The following is a 19,041-nucleotide window of genomic DNA, read 5'->3' as shown; positions in this document are numbered from 1 at the left end:
CCAAAAAACATACAGATAAGTTAATTGGCTTCACCTAAAATTGGCCCTAGACTATGATACATGCACTACATGATATAGATATATGACTAAGGTAGGGACTAGATTATGAGCCCCTCTGAGGGACAGTTAAGTGACAAGACAATATACTCTGTACAGCGCTGCATAATATGTTGGCGTATATAAATACTTAAATAAATGATTACAGGTGGGTATGAATGTGTCCAGTGCAAGAAAGAACAATTTTAGATTTTTTTTTCTTTTTAACCTGAATTCTTTCCTTCCAGTTCAATTACTGGCTTAGTAGTAAGTGAGAAGGCGAGGTGAGATTTCATGACAACACAGCCAGTGCTTCATACATATGATTTAGCCGCTGGGAGATGTGGGCGCAGGGTAGAGCCGATAAATGGCTAACCCTGCTCCTGCACAAGTCCCGGAGGTGATAATTACTATTCCCCCTCCAGGTCACTGTGGTTGGTGGGGAATAATGTAGTTCAGCTTTCAGCTATTGTGCTGCTTCAGCTGTATTTCCTACTATGGCCTATGGTGGTGCAGGCTACGTCCGAATCTCCTGCACTGTTTTTACAACTTTTGCCAAATGCCGGTCTCTGCATCTCTCAGAATACTACAGACTATTTTTCTTTGACAGGAAAAAACCCCCCCAAAAACCTTTAGTGTGAAAAACCTGCCTTGGAGTCGAGTTCACACACAATGGCTATCATTCATAAAGCATTCCAGCATGCGGTAATGCAGAAAACAGCTGACTTTACCGAGCACTTAGCAAAATGTCAATTCATAAAAGCAGTTACCGCATGAAAAGCTACAATTCCCGAGCAGTGAGGTAAATTACCGCCTTGCGCAGTGATTATCTCAATACATGTCAGTAAATGTCAATTCATAAACATTAGAGCAGGCGGTAATAGCATGGAGCATACCGCCTGCTTTAAAAAGGTGATAAGGGAGCGATAACAGCAAAGTTAATGGAGAAAGATCTCCCAGGCAGCAGCAGAGCGCTTGGAACAAACAAGGCTTCCCATAATTACCCCAGGCTGGGTTTTTAACTTCTTGGGTACCTGTTTTCAAATGTGTTTTTCACATCAAAAAGCCTGCATGTGTAAAATTTCTGGAATTCTTCTATGCTGTGGCAATTAAATACGGTAGATTGTTTAGAAAGACTAATAGACAGATACAGAGCAGATTCAGGGTAAACAGAGTCAGTATAACAAAACATGCACATCTAAAGGGAAGTTGGGGATGCCTCTTTCATTGTAATGCTGCCTCTGCACAGAGAATATGTATCAACTCAGCCAGCTACTCTTCTCATTACCAACACTTTAGTTCGGTAAAACATTGCATTTCTACCTCACCTGTGAAGATTTTTATGAATTAGAACACAGAAGTCTAAAATGCTGAATGCAGTATTTTCCTGCCCAGATTTTTTTTTTACCCCACATGCTTTTATGAATGATAGCCAATTAGTATAGAATGTTTACTGCATGTAGTAGATAAGACATACATTTTCTGCTGCTTGGCCCACTGCACACCAGTTCTCCTCAGACGCTTCAACATAAACATAAGAAGTGCAGGACCCAATCACAGCAATTGGATTCTGCACTGTTGGTGTCCACTTATTAATGCGATCATTTACATTTTGGTGATATTAACCACTTTACCCCCGCGCGTACGTATTTCTCCGCCCCTTTTTCCATCCTTTAAAAACCAGGAACGGAGAAACACGTACTTTCCGCGTTCCCGACGCTGCCCGCGCTCCCGCTCGTAAACACGCCGCCCGCCGCTAGTAAAACCGCCGCCGCCCGCTCGCCCAGAGATCAATGAACGGGAAAATCCATTCCCGTTCGTTGATCTAAGCCCCGCAATGATCAGCTGCTCTCCTATGGGCAGCGCGATCATTGTGAGAAAAAAACTCACGTGTCCAGCCTCCTTATTCTTCCTCCAAGCTTCCGGAAGGAAGCTTGGAGGTCGCATTAAAACAAAAAGTTACTGTGGCCATCTTGTGGCCAAATAGTAAACTACACCCTACACATTTTTCACATACAAATAAATGACTTTTACACATAAAATTAACTCATTACCTCCCACACTCCCCATTTTTTTTTTTTTTGTAATTAAAAAAAAATTAAAAAATTTACAATTAAAAAAAATACATAAATAGTTACCTTAGGGACTGAACTTTTTAAATATTTATGTCAAGAGGGTATAACACTGTTACTTTATAAACTATGGGCTTGTAATTAGGGATGGACGCAAAACTGAAAAAATGCACCTTTATTTCCAAATAAAATATTGGCGCCAAACATTGTGATAGGGACATAATTTAAATGGTTTTATAACCGGGACAAAAGGGCAAATACGTTTCATGGGTTTTAATTACAGTAGCATGCATTATTTAAAAACTATAATGGCCGAAAACTGAAAAATAATTATTTTTTTCCCCACATTTTTCCTATTTTCCCATTAAAACACATTTAGAAAAAAATAATTCTTGGCATAATGTCCCACCTAAAGAAAGCCTAATTGGTGGCGAAAAAAACAAGATATAGTTCATTTCATTGCGATAAGTAATAATAAAGTTATAGACGAATGAATGGAAGGAGCGCTGAAAGGTGAAAATTGCTCTGGTGCTCAGGGGGTAAAACCCCTCAGTGGTGAAGTGGTTAAAAGTAATTGAGATATTTTTTTTTACCTAGTATTTAATAAAGATGTTTTATTGAATGCACCCAATAGCCAATGAGTTCCTTTGTAGTTCCTAAAGGAAACCTGAGCGCTCGTAAATTGTAAAAACGGGGCTGTACAGGCAATGCGCGTCCATGATCGCGTCCGTGGCCGGGATTGCCCTGCGCACTAAGTAGCCGTAATGATCAATGATGCGCGTTGCCGGGCAGTGCCTGCACACCACTCACTGACCTGGCAGCCTCAGACATAGCTTCAGGGGGCCTTTAAATGGTACTGGAGGGGGGGATGTGGGCATGAGGACTGAGGGGGGGGGGGGGGGGGAAACAGTGGGCATGAGGACTGCTTTCTACACATAACTACTCCCCCCATTTGTACAATTTACGAGCGCTCAGGTATCCTTTAATACGTACATATCTGTATGTATGGCCCATGAGCCAAATCTGGCCCCTCAGAGCCATTAAATTTGGCCCCCAAGTGGTTCCCCCACTTTGCTTTATGTTTGGACCACTCTAGACCACCAGGGAAGCTATATTGGAGGTGAAGCCCTTGAACACCAGGAAAGCCATATGGGAGAGGAAGGGGGAGAGCACTAAACACTACGGCTCTGTATAGGAAAGGGTGCAGCCTCTAGACACCAGGGAACTGTTTAGGAGAGGGAGGAGGACAACTAGTCCCCAGAGATTTGCATAGGGGTTGGAGGAGGGCCGTTAAAGTCCAGGGAAGTTTATAAGGTGGCCAGTAGACATTGAGGTTGGCCTGCGACTAGGTCCCACTGTCCAATTTCGGCTCACTTTGTATTCAAGATTTACTCCCCTGCTTTAACCTCCTGAGTGTTACGCCGCTAAGGAGGTTTTGCCAATTTGTGCCCCCCAGAGATCCAATGGCTGAAACCCCTATAGCTAGCACTAGGCTAGCTAGTATAAATACCCAGCACCCCCCGATCTCCGCCGCTCCCCCGTTAATACATTACCCAGCCTGGATCCAGCGATCAGCGCAGCCTCCCCGCACAGCTCCGGTCTTCATTATGGAGAGGATTGCACATGACGTCATGACCTCGCCGACGTCATGCGCAAACCCAATCCTCCCCATAGAGAGACCGAAGCTATGCAAGGAGGCTGCGCGATCGCTGGATCCAGGAGGGGGCGTGGGTAATGTATTAACAGGGGATCAGCAGCAATCGAGAGGTTCCTGGGACTTGTACTAGCTAGCCTAGTGCTAGCTAAAGGGGTTTCAGCCATTGGATCACAATTATACATGGGTGACTCCTGAGGCCAGGAAGAGGTATGCCCGACACAGTGTCAGGCATACCGCTAAGGAGGTTAATACCTGCTACAATAATGTTGCCAAACGCTGCTATAAACAATGCATGATCACTTGCATAGACATTTACTTTTTAGGCTTCTTCCAGCCCCCAGCAGTCTTATCAGTGTTCTGTGCAGTTTAAAACATTTGTGAACTGTGCAGGAGCAGGAATCTTTTAGCCACAGGAGCATGATCGAGAAAGACACACCCGTGCAACCGCAGAGGGAACTGCAGCACTCTGGAAAGCAGAGGCACTACACCTGATAGATTGCTGGGGGGTGGGGGGGGGGGGTGGGAGAAGCCCTCAGTAAGTAAATCCCCCTCCCCCCGACTGTAATTGCACTTGCAGCTGGCCAAGTTATTATCTGGCATATATTTCACATGTATTGTCAGTCAACCTTTTAGATTTAATACTCACAGTATGTTACATTGAAATAAAACGACAGAGCGGGAGAAAATACTCTTTATTTGTCAGAAAAGGGACAAAAAAAAACAAAAAACCCCAAAATATAAATTTGTTGAGGGGCTCCTGCATGGGGGAGGGGCAGTGGGAGGGAAATATGGAGAAAACTGATGGCAGAAACCGGATGGGGCATTCTATTGCCAGGTATAAGAGCCTCTCAACAACTTCTCCCCTTATGGGCCAAGGGGATACGGAGAATTCATGTCGCAGACGGGCCACTGTAAGAGGTGACCGCACAGCCTGGGCGCCTGTCACGGAGCCGCCTTTCCCTCCGAGTGGGAATCCCTCGTGTTCTGGGGCTCGCTATTCCGAGTCGGTGGTCTTTCCCAAGCTCTGGGGGTCCAGCGGGAACCATCGGGAGGGAGGGCCTGAGAAACGGAGGGAGAAGACGAATCAGAAGAGAGCATTTTACTTGGTCACAACCTATACTGCTATTGTGCTGGATGTGTGTTTCCAGCCTATTACATTTCACTGCATACTCCCAGTGGAGCGACATTTGTATCGGGAAATTGCACTTTCATATTTAACCTCCTTGCCGGTCTAATTCCCCCGGCAAGAAGGCAGCGCAGCACTTTTTTTTTTATTATTTATTTTTTTTTTAAATCATGATAGTCGCTGAGCAGCGGCAGCTCCGCAGCCACTCCGATCGCTTCCGGCGATCGGAGTAAGCAGGAAATCCCATTCAGAACGGGATTTCCTGCTGGGCTTCCTCGGTCGCCATGGCGACGGGGCGGGACGTCGGGACGTCATGGGGAATCCCGGGCCATCCCTCAGCGCTGTCTGGCCCTGATTAGCCAGGCTGCACAAGGGGTCTGGAGGGGGGGGGGGGCGCGGTGCGACGTTGCGGATAGCGGTGGATCGGCGGCGATCGGATGTTACAAGCAGCTAGCAAAGTGCTAGCTGCTTGTAACAAAAAAAAAATTATGCAAATCGGCCCAGCGGGGCCTGAGAAATCCTCCTGCGCAGGTTACCCCGAACTGAGTTCGGGATAACCGGCAAGGAGGTTGAAGTGGTCTGAAAGCCAGCATTTCTACTTTGCTCTAAAAGGATTCCTTACAGCTTTAAAGCTGGGGGTTGCACTTTGTTTATGTTCTACTGTATATATGTATAGCACTCTTTGATAAAGCAGTGAGGTGAAACATGTCAGAGTTCCATTATGCAGCACTTTTGTAAATATCACACAACACTCCTTTATAGGTCTCTCAGCTATGTATGGAGATAGGATGTACGTTGCAGTAGTATAGCTCTGATTATAGGCTGATTTTTGCCGACACACGAGGCTATCCTGAACTCCTATCTTCTGTCAGTAAGGTACCCTTGGTGTCTGTATTGTGGAATAGCTACACCACACTTGCATAGAGATATGGTCTAGTGTGGGGGATCAGCAAAGACCTCCATAATAACACAGACCCTCTACTAACTACATCTATCTGATACCTTACTGAGGTGGTCACTAGAGATAGGACCCCTCACACAATTATTTTAAATTTGTATACTTTGCAAGTTATATACTTGTGCTATCAGTACCTATAGGGTTGTGTCCGCATGGACTAAGTGTTTGAGTATTTTTCCCTGGTATGCATTTTCTCAGTGTGAGAACAAGGATATATAGCAGAAAATATGTTCAACCACTTTACCCCCCGCGGCACGAATTTCTCCGTCCCTTTCAGGCTACCGCCGCTGTCCGCACTCCCGCCGCACGTGTGCGCGCCGCCGCCTGCTCGGACATCAATGAACGGGAAAATCCATTCCCGTTCGTTGATCTAAGCCCCCGCAATGATCTCCTTCCGGACGCTTACAGGTCGCATGTAAACAAACACACTGTGGCCATCTTGTGGCCAAATAGTAAAACTATACCCTAAAGCATTTTACATATACAAACACATTAGTTTTACACAATAAATTAACTCATTACCTCCCACACTTCCCAATTTTATTTTATTTTTGTAATAAAAAAACAAAACAAAAATACAATAAAAAAAAACAAAAACAAATAATTATCTTAAGGACTGAACTTTTTAAATATTTATGTCAAGAGGGTATAACACTGTTACTTTATAAACTACGGACTTGTAATTAGGGATGGATGCAAAACTGAAAAAAATGCACCTTTATTTCCAAATAAAATATTGGCGCCAAACATTGTGATCGGGACATAATTTAAACGGTTTTATAACCAGGACAAAATGGGCAAATACATTTCATGGGTTTTAATTACAGTAGCATGCATTATTTAAAAACTATAATGGCCGACAACAAAAATAATTTTTTCCCACATTTTTTCCTATTTTCCCAGTAAAACACATTTAAAATAATGGCATAATGTCCCACCTAAAGAAAGCCTAATTGGTGGCGAAAAAAACAAGATATACTATGGCCTCGATTCATCAACACTTAGCAAATTTGTTAACAACAGTTTGGTAAAATACCGAATTTGTTAACTTCATTTCAGGATTCATCAAAGTTATCTACAGCTGTTAGCGAACATTCGTTAACGATTCGCTAAAACGGAAGAAAGTGCAATTCATGAAAAAGAAAGTGGGCGTGGTTTAGCGTTACATTTAGGATGAGAAGATGGAGCCATTTGAAGTGGTTATGTATCAGCTGAGAGTGATTCAAAGGCGCAGAAGGGCAAGAATAAGGTCTGCAACCATATAAATTTGTAAGAGAATAGATTTATTTGCTATAACACGACATCTGCATTTCTCTTGAATCATCTTGTAAGAGAACACAGGCAGTGTCAGGGTTAACTATTTTTTGCTAGCTGCACTATAATTTTTTAGAAAAGGCTCCTATCAAATTGTGGGATTGTCCCAACCACTTCCAGAATCCTGGTCCAGGTGTTAAGCCCTATTCAGAATGTTGCTACGTAGTGCTCAAAGGACTGCCTTTTACCCACAATTCCATGGGAATCTTATGGCCTTGTGTTAAATTACCGCTGTAAAATGGAAATATCGACACGTTACCGAATGTTTACCGAATTGTTATCGAATTCACACCGAATGCCGAAAAACCTTGATGAATACAACTAGAAATCGCTAAACTTCGAATTCGGTAATTTAACAAACTGGAAAAAGTTATCTCAAAGAGAATGATGAATCGAGGCCATAGTTCATTCCATTGCGATAAGTAATAATAAAGTTATAGACGAATGAATGGAAGGAGCGCTGAAAGGTGAAAATTGCTCTGGTGTTCAAGGGGTAAAACCCCTCAGTGGTAAAGTGGTTAAAGAGAAAAAAAAAAGTTTCAAGAGGATTTTAAATTTGAATGTATCAAAATGTTCTTTTGTAAAAACAGAGTTCACAAATCTTCAAATGGATTTATCTTTGTAAACAACATCCCATTATTAGATACAGAAAACATATGATGAAGTATGCAATTGTTTAGAAAGGCGACAAAGTCGACTTGTTTTGGAAAAAACCTTCCTCAGGCTTTCACAAACAATTGTAATAATCTGTAATGCACAGGACAAAAAATAGGATGGATACCATCTGGCCAAAATCAAGCCAGGAAACACCACTTAAAGAGACTCTGTAACATGAAAAACATCCCCTGGGGGGTACTAACCTCGGGTGGGGGAAGCCTCGGGATCCTAATGAGGCTTCCCACGCCGTCCTCTGTCCCACGGGGGTCTCGCCGCAGCCCTCCTAACAGCCGGCGACTGTGCCGACTGTCAGTTCAATATTTACCTTTGCTGGCTCCAGCGGGGGCGCTGTGGCGACTTTCGGCACGGAAATAGACGGAAATACCCGATCTCCGTCGGGTCCGCTCTACTGCGCAGGCGCCGGAAACTTGCGTTTGTGCAGAAGAGCAGACCCGACGGCGATCGGGTATTTCCGCCTACTTCGGCGCCGACAGCCATCAGAGCGCCTGCGCAGGAGCCAGGAAGGTAAATATTGCGTCACCGCTGTACGGAGGGCTACAGCAAGACCCCCGAGGGACGGAGGACGGCGTGGGAAGCCTCATTAGGATCCTGAGGCTTCCCCCACCCGAGGGGAGTACCCCCCAGGGGCCGTTTTGTCGTTACAGTTCCTCTTTAACATTGGCCACAGCACACAGGCAAGGTGGACCAGGGAAGAGTGTACTCTTTGCTTTTCCAAAACAAGTCGACATTGTCGCCTTTCTAAACAATTGCATACTTCATTATATGTTTTGTGTATCTAATAATGGGGATGTTGTTTACAAAGATGAATCTATTTGAAGATTTGTGAACTCGGTTTTTAGAAAATAACTTTGATACATTAAAATTTAAACTTGAAATGAAACTTTTTTTGTCTCTTCAAAAATATTTTCTGTTATATATCCTTGTTCTCGCATGGTTATATTATTGGTGTTGTGGCGCACCATTAAGGATATGGTTTTTGGTCTCCCAGTTTTCTCAATTGGAGTACTAACTGCCCAGAAATTCCCTTCTAGCTACAGTACAATGAGCTGCATAGAAGCAGGAACTCAGATTAATGAATGACAGCAGGTTCTGGCAAGCCTTTACAAAGCACAAAATCCTAGCATTCTATAGAATCAAAGGAAACCCAAGATAAAAAAACAAACAGATATACATGTCCCTTGCCGCCTGGATCCTCCTCCGCTAGGCAGCCTGGTAATCCTGCCGGTTGGGGGGAGCTGCAAATGTGCGACTCGGCCACCCTACCCCATTGCCGAGAGTCTACCCCGTTGCCGAGAGCATTCTGTGCCTGCGCAGTACTATAAACCTTAGTACTATAAATCGTACATCAGCGCAGGCATAGAATGCAGAATGCTCCCGGCGATGGGAGTGCAGCAGGGGAGCAAGGCCGATGAGCCTGAAGGGGGCTGGAGGAAGCCCCAGACAAGTAACATAATATTTATATCTTGCTTTTTCTCCTGGCGGATTTAAAGTGCCTCAGGACTGCAGCCACTAAGGATGCGCTCCACAGGCGACCAGGATCATTTTGGAACTTTGCCCAAAAACTCCTTACTGTTTTATGTACCGGCTTGAGCCGGGATTCGAACCCTGGTCAAAGTCTCAAATCGGGAACAGTGAGATCAGGCAGAGAAGGGAGTCCTGCATCTCTGATCACAAACCAGGTTAAGTAAAAAAATATCATCCCCAGTCTTGAGTTTTCCAGCTTCCCCTTAGCCACCCCCTGCATTTCTGTGTAAATGTTTAATAATGGAGGCTGTATTGTTATAGCTGCGCAGAGTCTAACCCACAAGTCAGTAGTGAAATCACTGTAACAGGCTTGCTTTGTAAAACCAAAAGAAACTTGGCTGCACTACAGTCAATCGGCATGACAGAAAACAAAAAAAGCTGTGCTCACAATTCATGGACTGACCTGCTGATAAACATCATAACGCTGATTTTGGGCACCTCCGTAGCTCGAATGTGATTTCATCCTAGAGACGAGAAGGACATTTCAATGCTCAGTAGTAGAAAGTTAGAACCCCTTTTCTTTATCCCAATCCAGGAAAGCAGTGAATCCATACCTTCCTCCAGGAGCCTGGATGCCAGTTCCTGCAGTGCGCTGATCGTCCAGCTGCTTGATGTCCGGCGAGTGAGTGTGATACTACCAAGACATAGACCAACACATCAATGGGTTATCCTCTATAGAAGTTCTCACATGTATTTTAGAAAGTGTAATGCCCCCCCATCATAGGATCACGCTACCCAAACCACCTGCACACGGCACGAGACATATATAGTTCTCCCATTAAAGTTTGGACACGGTACAACATATATCCAGACATATCAGTTATACGTGCCTCAATATTCTCCTGGCAGACCACACATCTCTCCACTGCACTTTGTTTTGAGGGTGGGGGTGCTAAGTTTGAAGTATAACAACCATCTAAAAGATATTCACATACTGTGTGGGCTTTTGGGGTGTAGCAGTCATTTAGGGTGCGTTTCCACTAACGCGAATTTGCATGCGTTCCCCGCATGCAAATTCGCATAACCAATAAAAGTGAATGAGCCTGTGTCCACTTGTCAGGAAAACGGAGCGTTTTCTTGTGCAGGAAAAATCTGTTCAGCAGAGCCATCCGAATTCGGACACCGCACACACGCATGCGATTCGCATACAATGTATTTAATAGGGAATTCGCATGGTGTTTTTTCATGCGAATTTTCATGCGAATTCGCATACGATTTCGCATGGAATCAACGAAAAAGCACACAGGCACTGACATGGTTAAATTCGCACACAGCGTCATCCATGCGAAATCGTATGCAAATTCGCGGTAAAATTCGCATACAACCGCATGCGATTTCGCTCCTGCATGCGAATTCGTCCGTGGAGAATCCGCGGCGATTTCCCACCGCACTAGTGGAAACGCACCCTAACTGTTTTTTTCAGACCATAAGACGCACTTTTACACCCCTAAAAGTGTGGGGAAATAGTCAGTGCATTTTATGGTCCGAATAATAGGATTCGGACTGGTGCAAAGGTGTCCCCCACAAGTGCCATCCACCACCATACCCACTGAGCGGTTCCATCTATTAGTGTCCCCATGTCCTCTTCTGTCCTACTTAGCTGCTCGTAAGACTTCCCATCAATGTCCTCCATTCATCCACCAGATTTGTATTTGCCACCAGATGCGGTGACTCTGCATGCTCGCGAGACCAGGGGGCGCATACAGTGTCATGGGGATATGTCGCCGAGGGAACACCGGGTAAAAAGGGAGACCGCCGCCGAAGAATTAGCAGAAGACGCCAAGAAGCGATGGACATAAAGCTGGGAGGCCGGCAAGTGGGATCTCGCACAGCAGCAACGCCACAAGTGACTATGTAGAACTGCTGGACGAGCCTGACTTGTCCATACCGATAACCAGGGCTGTGGAGTCTGAGAAATATTTGGGTACCTGGAGTCGGAGGTTTCAAAAACTGAGAAGTCGGACAATTTTTGCACCAACTCCACAGCCCTGGCGAGTATTAGACTAAAGAGTCGGAGTCAAGGAATCGGAGCAATTTTGGCTATTTGGAGTCAGAGGTTTCATAAACTGAGGAGTCAGATTATTTTTTTTTTAACTGACCCCACAGCCCTGCAGAGTACAGCATTTGGGGGTGGGGTGGGGGGGGGGAAGCGACCAGGATATTACTGCCCAGGAGGTTATACAATATCAATTGCCTAGCGTCCTGTTGATCTTTCATGCATCAGTAGTGTCTGAATCCCACACCTGTAGCAAACATGGAGCAACTCCAGTCAAACATCTAATCTGCATGCTAGTACAGGGTCTATGGCTAAAACTATTAGAGGATCAGCAGAGCAGCCAGGCAACGGACATTGGCCTCAATTCACTAAGATCATGCTGGAGATAATAAGGCAAGAGAAAACGTACCACCACACAGTAAGAGAGTTATCTTATCTCTTCATTCCTTACGTTACCTCCTCTGTAGTTAATTTACCTCCTCTGTAGTTATTTTACCTCCTCTGTAGTTATTTTCACATGCAGTTAATTAACAGCCTGTCTTTAACTCTGGAGTTATTTTAAGGATTAAAGAGTTAAGTTAAAGACAGAAGAGTTAACTTTAGGTTTGCCTGAGGTAAAATGTTTCCTGAATACTACATGCCTTATCACCATGGTAACAAGTCTAGAAGAGTTATTAAAGACAGGAGATAAGCTTAGTGAATTGAGGCCATTGTGTCTTCAGGTTTTAGTTTGTAATAGTTATGCACGTTCGCAACTCACGCGCCCCACTAATTGTAGACGGATGAGTAAAATGGTGGTGGCTTTATAAATATAAATAGTGACTTAATTTAATGTGACAAAGAGCACTCCGTACATGCTCACCTCGTTTCTGATGTTGTGGGATAGCGGCCGGCCAGTAGCAGAGAGCTGAAGTGGAGGCAATGTCTGGCCTACAGTAACAAGTGATGGCTGCTGACCTGTAGAAGACAAGGAGCCAAATCCCATCACTGGGAGAGCAGCGTCCACCATGGACAGGAGAACCTGAAGGAAAGAGTATTAACAGATTATATGCTGAATGAGGTGACCACCTTGCCTGGGGCCCCAGTGTAAAGTCCCCCGCAAAGTCAGTCCTCGAAACCTGCTGATGACCCCTTCCCCAGATGGTTTCCAAACCCACCCCTCCATACTCCCCTGCAAGATGTGTGGATGTGTTGTAATAACTCACCATGGCTCACACCCGACCTGTCCTCACCATGGCCGCACCCGACCCCTCCTCACCATGGCCGCACCCGACCCCTCCTCCCCATGGCCGCACCCGACCCCTCCTCCCCATGGCCGCACCCGACCCCTCCTCCCCATGGCCGCACCCGACCCCTCCTCCCCATGGCCGCACCCGACCCCCTCCTCACCATGGCCGCACCCGACCCCCTCCTCACCATGGCCGCACCCGACCCCCTCCTCACCATGGCCGCACCCGACCCCCTCCTCACCATGGCCGCACCCGACCCCCTCCTCACCATGGCCGCACCCGACCCCCTCCTCACCATGGCCGCACCCGACCCCCTCCTCACCATGGCCGCACCCGACCCCTCCTCACCATGGCCGCACCCGACCCCTCCTCCCCATGGCCGCACCCGACCCCTCCTCCCCATGGCCGCACCCGACCCCTCCTCCCCATGGCCGCACCCGACCCCCTCCTCACCATGGCCGCACCCGACCCCCTCCTCACCATGGCCGCACCCGACCCCCTCCTCACCATGGCCGCACCCGACCCCCTCCTCACCATGGCCGCACCCGACCCCCTCCTCACCATGGCCGCACCCGACCCCCTCCTCACCATGGCCGCACCCGACCCCTCCTCACCATGGCCCGCACCTGACCCCTCCTCACCTTGGCCGCACCCGACCCCTCCTCACCATGGCCCGCACCCGACCCCTCCTCACCATGGCCCGCACCCGACCTCTCCTCACCATGGCCGCACCCGACCCCCTCCTCACCATGGCCGCACCAGACCCCTCCTCACCATGGCTCACACCCGACCTCTCCTCACCATGGCCGCACCCGACCCCTCCTCACCATGGCCGCACCCGACCCCTCCTTACCATGGCCCACACCCGACCCCTCCTCACCATGGCCCGCACCCGACCCGTCCGGACCCGACCCCTCCTCACCATGGCCCGCACCTGACCCCTCCTCACCATGGCCGCACCTGACCCCTCCTCACCATGGCCGCACCTGACCCCTCCTCACCATGGGCCCAACCCGCACTACCAAATCCTAACCCGCAGAAACAGCCTTGCATGAACACTTCGGTACCTGCTGCGCAGGTGCTGTTGGTAAGTATCCACTTTGCCCACCATGAAGAGTGGGATTGAAATAATCCGAGGGGGAGGTCATATCTTGTCGCACCTGAAGTGGGAGATAAATAATTATACATACTTGTATTAAAGCTTCCTGGCTTCAGTACACTAATAAACGCTCTAAAATGGATTCCAGTCAGAAGGCGATCCTGATTTTAACCCTTTGCTCATTACAAGCCTTAAATGGGAGAGCTAAAAAATTTTTTTACTACATTGAATTACATTTCTTTATAATATTTAAATGACAGTTTAAGAAAACCCTTCATTATCATTTTTAAATTGACCATTTTCAGGACCTGAAGTGAGAGGAATATGGAGGCTATGACCGTTCCCTAACAAGCAATGCCAGTTGCCAGACTTCTGTGCTGATGCTCCGACCTCTAATACCAGCCACTGGCCCAGAATAAACATGCAAATCATATGCTGTGACAAGACTGGCTGCATGCTTGTTCCAGGGCTCCGACTCCGCTGGCTGCATGCTTATTGCAGGTGTGTGACTCAAAGACAGCTAAAGCAAAAAGCTCAGCACGCCAGCCTGGCAACTGGCATTGTTTATGAGGGAATTGAGATGGTGGCCTCCACATCACTGCCACTTCAGGTTCCCTTTAAAGAGACTCTGTAACAAATAAAAGTTCCCCTGGGAGGTACTGACCTTAGGAAGCCTCAGGGTCCCAATGAGGCTTCTCCCTCCGCTGTAGCTGCAGTCAATCCAGCGCTGAATCCCCTGAAGTCTCTCCTACAATCCACGCTCGACAAGCCTGACAAGGCTTGCTATATTTACCTTCCCTGGCTCCAGCGGGGGCGCTGTTGTGGCTCTCAGCACGGAGATAGGCGGAAATATCCAATCTCCGTCGGGTCCGCTCTACTACGGGGGCGCAGGAGACTTGCGGCTGCACAGTAGAGCGGCCCGACAGCGATCGGCTATTCCACCTATCGCCGAGTGGAGGGCCGATACTGCACCTGCGCTGGAGCCGGGAGGGTAAATATTTACATCCCCGCTGTTCGGAGGGCCAGAGCGAGACCACTGTGGGACACAGGACGACGGGGAAGCCTCGATAGGATCCGGAGACTTCCCCCTACTGAGGTGAGTACCCCCCAGGGGAACTTTTTGTTGTTACAGGTTTTCTTTAAGATGACTGCACTCCAAACTATAGGATTACACAGTTTCTTAATGGCATACATTTGCATTCATTTGGAGCCATTATCTCATTGCCCATCCCCAGGCCCATGACTAGGCAGGGAAGTCAGGATCAAACAAAGACCTTAAAACTTGCATATTCAACTAACTTCTTTCCAGCCTCAAAAATAAATTGCAACAATAAAACAAAACACTGCATGCGACTCACTTGTAGCAGCTGCTGTTGCTGGTCAGTGCTGACCTGGGCCGGACAGTAGGGGCCGCTGTAGAGGAAGGCGGGCGCCTGGTACAGTAAGCTGCCGGCAGACACCTTGCCCAGGTCACTGAACTCCACGTACTGGCCTTTCAGGGCAATGCCAGACAGAAGGGCTGAGGTTGGCAGCAGAGCTGTGGATGAGCCGGGAGAAGGGGCGGCGTGCAGGTACAGAGGCTGCGATCTGCCAAAGAGCCAGACACAAAGTCACGTTACAGACTGCCATTCTCTGGAGAGCCATAACGCGCTAATACGGGATGGGGGAAGGAGATGTAACACAACAGGTGAGGAAGGAAACCTATAGAGTGGGTCAGGAACAGTTCTGACCTGTAAGGCTGCAGGGAAGGAGTTCCAGGTCTATAGCCACTGCCCGTGCTTGTGACATGGACATCCACCTGATACAGAATACAAGCAATGGACACATCAGCCACAACTGCTCCAAAAACACCAGAGAGATGCCTTGCAGCATACAGGACAATCAGGATTTTACATTTACATCCCCTGAATTATAAGGGAAATGTACATTACTGATTTTGCTCCGGACACTTTCTGCAGCTGTGCTCAGTATGGAGAGATTCTGAGTGAACAGTAAATTGCCTACTTTAGTGTTTACTTCAGAAGAGAATTTAACTTACGAAAAATGTTTAGCTTTTAGTGCTGCTATTCAGGTCAGGCTTTGGCCTCATCTGAACCCAATACAAATCACTGCAATACTGTGTATAACAGAAGTCTGCACTGACTGAATTTCAGTTTAAAAGGACCACTAATGTGAAAAAAGTAGGCAGTTAAAAAAATCTGACAGAACCGACAGGTGTTGGGCCAGTCCATGTCCTTATGGGGGATTCTCAGGGTTTTCTTTGCAACTGCTGTTCAGGAAATGCTGGTGAAAGCATTGTCTAACTGACAAAATAGTGTGCAAGTGAGTAGGGAGGCTGGCTGGCATCTTACCATTTTGGCAGCTAAACTGCTGTTCAGGAAAAGCTGTTGAAAACAAAGAAAATCCTGAGAATCCCCTATGAGGAGATGGAATGGCCCTAAAAACTGTCGGTTCTGCCAGATTTTAACTGCCTACTTTTTTCACGATAGTGGTCCTTTAAAGAGGAACTCCAGTGAAAATAATGTAGTAAAAAAAGTGCTTCATTTTTACCATAATTATGTATAAATGATTTAGTCAGTGTTTGCTCATTGTAAAATCTTTCCTCTCCCCGATTTACATTCTGACATTTATTACATGGTGACATTGTTACTGTGGGCAGGTTATGTAGCTGCTCCTAGATGTTTTGGCTGTTAGAGACAGCTGTAAACAGCTAATTCCTGTCTGTGAACATTGTTACATTGTGGCAGTTTGTCCAGAGTTCCGCGGTACTCAGAGCTTCTTGTGGGAGGGGTTTCAGCACAGAATCAGTCATACAGCGCCCCCTGATGGCCTGTTTGTGAAAATCATTATATTTCTCATGTAAAAGGGGGTATCAGCTATTGATTGGGTTGAAGTTCAATTCTAGGTTGGAGTTTCTCTTTAAAGAGAGAATGAAAAAAAAACAAAAAAAACAAAACAAAACAAAAAAAAAAATAAAAAAAATCGCTTTTTAGCTTCTAATCAACATGAGCATGTTTGCCCCTGCTAAAACGCCGCTCTCCTGTGGCAGAACGAGGGGTCTTTACCCCCCAAATCCTCTCCGTGCTGTGCAGGGATCGCTTCCTGCTTAAGGCAGGGCTAATGGCTGCAGCTCTGCCTCTCAGCGCGTCTATCAGCCCTGATCGCCACCTCTCCCCGCCCCTCTCAGTCTTCCTTCACTGAGAGGGGCGGGGGAGAGGCGGAGATCCGCCGCTGATAGACGCGCATGGAGGCAGAGCTACAGCCATTAGCTCTGCCTCCATGAGCAGCAAAATCTACGACCAAGTTGGTCGTGGATTTTGCAGGGGGGGATAAAGACCCCTCGTTCAGCCGCGGGAGAACGGCGTTTTAGCAGGGGCACACATGCCCATGTAGAATAAGGGAAAAAGCCATTTTTTAACTTGCTTCAGAGTCTCTTTAAAGGGACCCTGAGCGGTGTCCTAAGAAAGCAAAAAACGGAACTTACCTGGGGCTTCTGCCAGCCCACCATAGCCTGGGAGGTCCTTGGCATCTTCCTGGTCCCCTCCGCAGTCCCGGTAATGCGCCCACTTCGGGTGAAGTCGCACGTCATTTGCCGTGTCCTGCGCGGTTCAGTCCTTAGAGAACCGCACATGCACAGGACTCTTACAGCATCTGGCGTGATGACGCAGCGGGGGCAAGCATGCGCGACGTCACCCGAATTCAGCGCATTTCCAAAGAAGCCAGCGGGACCGTGGAGAGCCAGTAGGATGCCGAGGGACCTTGTGGGCTGGAGGAAGCGCCAGGTAAATAGTTTTCTTTTTTTAGGACACCGCTCCAGGTCCCTTTACATGCTGGCACATTTCTTAGTTTCAAATGCAGACCTTTATGTCTGTCCAAGAGTTCTGCTCCTCTCCTAGAATAAGCACAATGTGAATAGAATGTGAAGAGAGATGAGTCGGACGGTCAGGAGGAAGAGAGTGAGAACGACTCCGTAACTGAGGAACATGTTCATATTAAACATCTCTATAAAGGTGGCCACACACCCTAAAAAATTTTTATATCTTTTCAGAATTGCAACCAATTTTTCTGACTGATCGTAACATTTCAAAAATCTGAACAATATACCACACGCGTTACATTTTTCCCCAATCTCGAATAAAATAATTGAAAACTCAGAAAAAATTGACAATCTACCACACACCATTCAATTTTCATAAACATGGATCAGAAAATTCCAACATAAAAATGGGAAATTCCATTAGATTTCTTGAACAAATGGAAAAAAAGAATTTCTGGCGCCCATGCATTGGTGCATTCCACCAATCAAAGTTAGCTGAAATAGGAACAATACACTTATCAGGAGCAGGGCTTTGGAGTCAGAGGCTGAACAATTTTTGGGTACCTGGAGTCGAAGTCTTCATAAACTGAAGAGTCGTATGATGTTTGTACACATTCCATAGCCCCGCTGAGGCTGTGGAGTCGGACCATATTTTGGGTACCTGGAGTCAGTGGTTTCGTAAACTGTGGAGAATCAACTCCACAGCCCTGATCAGGATAAGGAGAGAGCATTCTGTAGCTACACTGGGGTACTCTGCCGACAGCTATCCAGCCTACCATCTGCACACTAAAGGTTCAGGTCTAAAAGAAGACAAAGACAAACACTTATATAGCGCTTTACTCCTGGCAGACTCAAAGCGCCAGAGCTGCAGCCACTAGGATACGCTCTATAGGCCGTAGCAGTGTTGGGGAGACTTGCCTAAGGTCTCCTGCTGAATAGGTGCTGGCTTACTGAACAGACAGAGCTGAGATTCAAACCCAGGTCTCCCGTGTCAGAGGCAGAGCCCTTACCCAGTGCACAATCTAGTCTCTTTTTAAATCTATGGCTGCCTATGCCAGACAGATTGAACAGCAACTCTCTTTTTGAGTAAAAGCATTAAAATATCAATAGCTTGATATAAGTGCCCCCCCTCCCCCTGCATATGATAGTAATGTAGGAAGGAGCAGAGTTAAGTTCCCCTACCTGATAGTACTGGTTTGCATACACTCTCTGATTCCGATCTTCTAAAAAAACGAAAGAAAAAAAAATTAGAGAAATAATATATTCTGCAACAGAAAAACTGTGTATGATGAGAACTCCGGGACTTTTTTGGGTAGCTAAAAAAATGATAGTTCTTACAGGTTTACTGTAAGGAAACAAAACAGCCACAGAGTTTCTATTTTAATCCCAGGTTAGTAGAATCATTTCATGGTGCATTTCCTGATGGGAAGAGCTTGTTTTGTGTGTAGTACTTAGGTAGGGAACACAGTTGCTTGAATCAAAAACAAAACGCGCACTGCCACATTGGCCATTATAGTCAATGGCCCGTTCCGCAA

The 19,041-nt window shown here is 46.7% G+C and overlaps 1 protein-coding gene across 4 annotated transcripts in view; it reads right to left on the bottom strand.

Moving 5' to 3' along the window:
- Positions 1-4,442: 4,442 nt before the first annotated feature.
- PRRC2A (proline rich coiled-coil 2A) overlaps positions 4,443-19,041 on the bottom strand; it is a 120,007-nt gene continuing 105,408 nt past the window's right edge. For 3 of the 4 annotated variants that reach the window (XM_068250360.1, XM_068250361.1, XM_068250363.1), the window contains 8 exons: positions 18,689-18,729; positions 15,420-15,487; positions 15,048-15,276; positions 13,658-13,750; positions 12,224-12,382; positions 9,920-9,999; positions 9,769-9,829; positions 4,443-4,824 (listed from right to left, as the gene is read on the bottom strand). In XM_068250360.1, the coding sequence (XP_068106461.1) occupies positions 4,708-4,824; positions 9,769-9,829; positions 9,920-9,999; positions 12,224-12,382; positions 13,658-13,750; positions 15,048-15,276; positions 15,420-15,487; positions 18,689-18,729 (848 nt within the window). In that variant the 3' untranslated portion in view covers positions 4,443-4,707. The remainder of the gene's footprint in view (positions 4,825-9,768; positions 9,830-9,919; positions 10,000-12,223; positions 12,383-13,657; positions 13,751-15,047; positions 15,277-15,419; positions 15,488-18,688; positions 18,730-19,041) is intronic. The other variant, XM_068250362.1, reaches the window with a different exon arrangement.

This window comes from Hyperolius riggenbachi, chromosome 8 (genome assembly GCF_040937935.1).
Source record: "Hyperolius riggenbachi isolate aHypRig1 chromosome 8, aHypRig1.pri, whole genome shotgun sequence".
In the NCBI taxonomy this organism is placed as follows: Eukaryota; Metazoa; Chordata; class Amphibia; order Anura; family Hyperoliidae; genus Hyperolius; species Hyperolius riggenbachi.
This window is presented reverse-complemented; position numbering and strand designations above follow the sequence as displayed.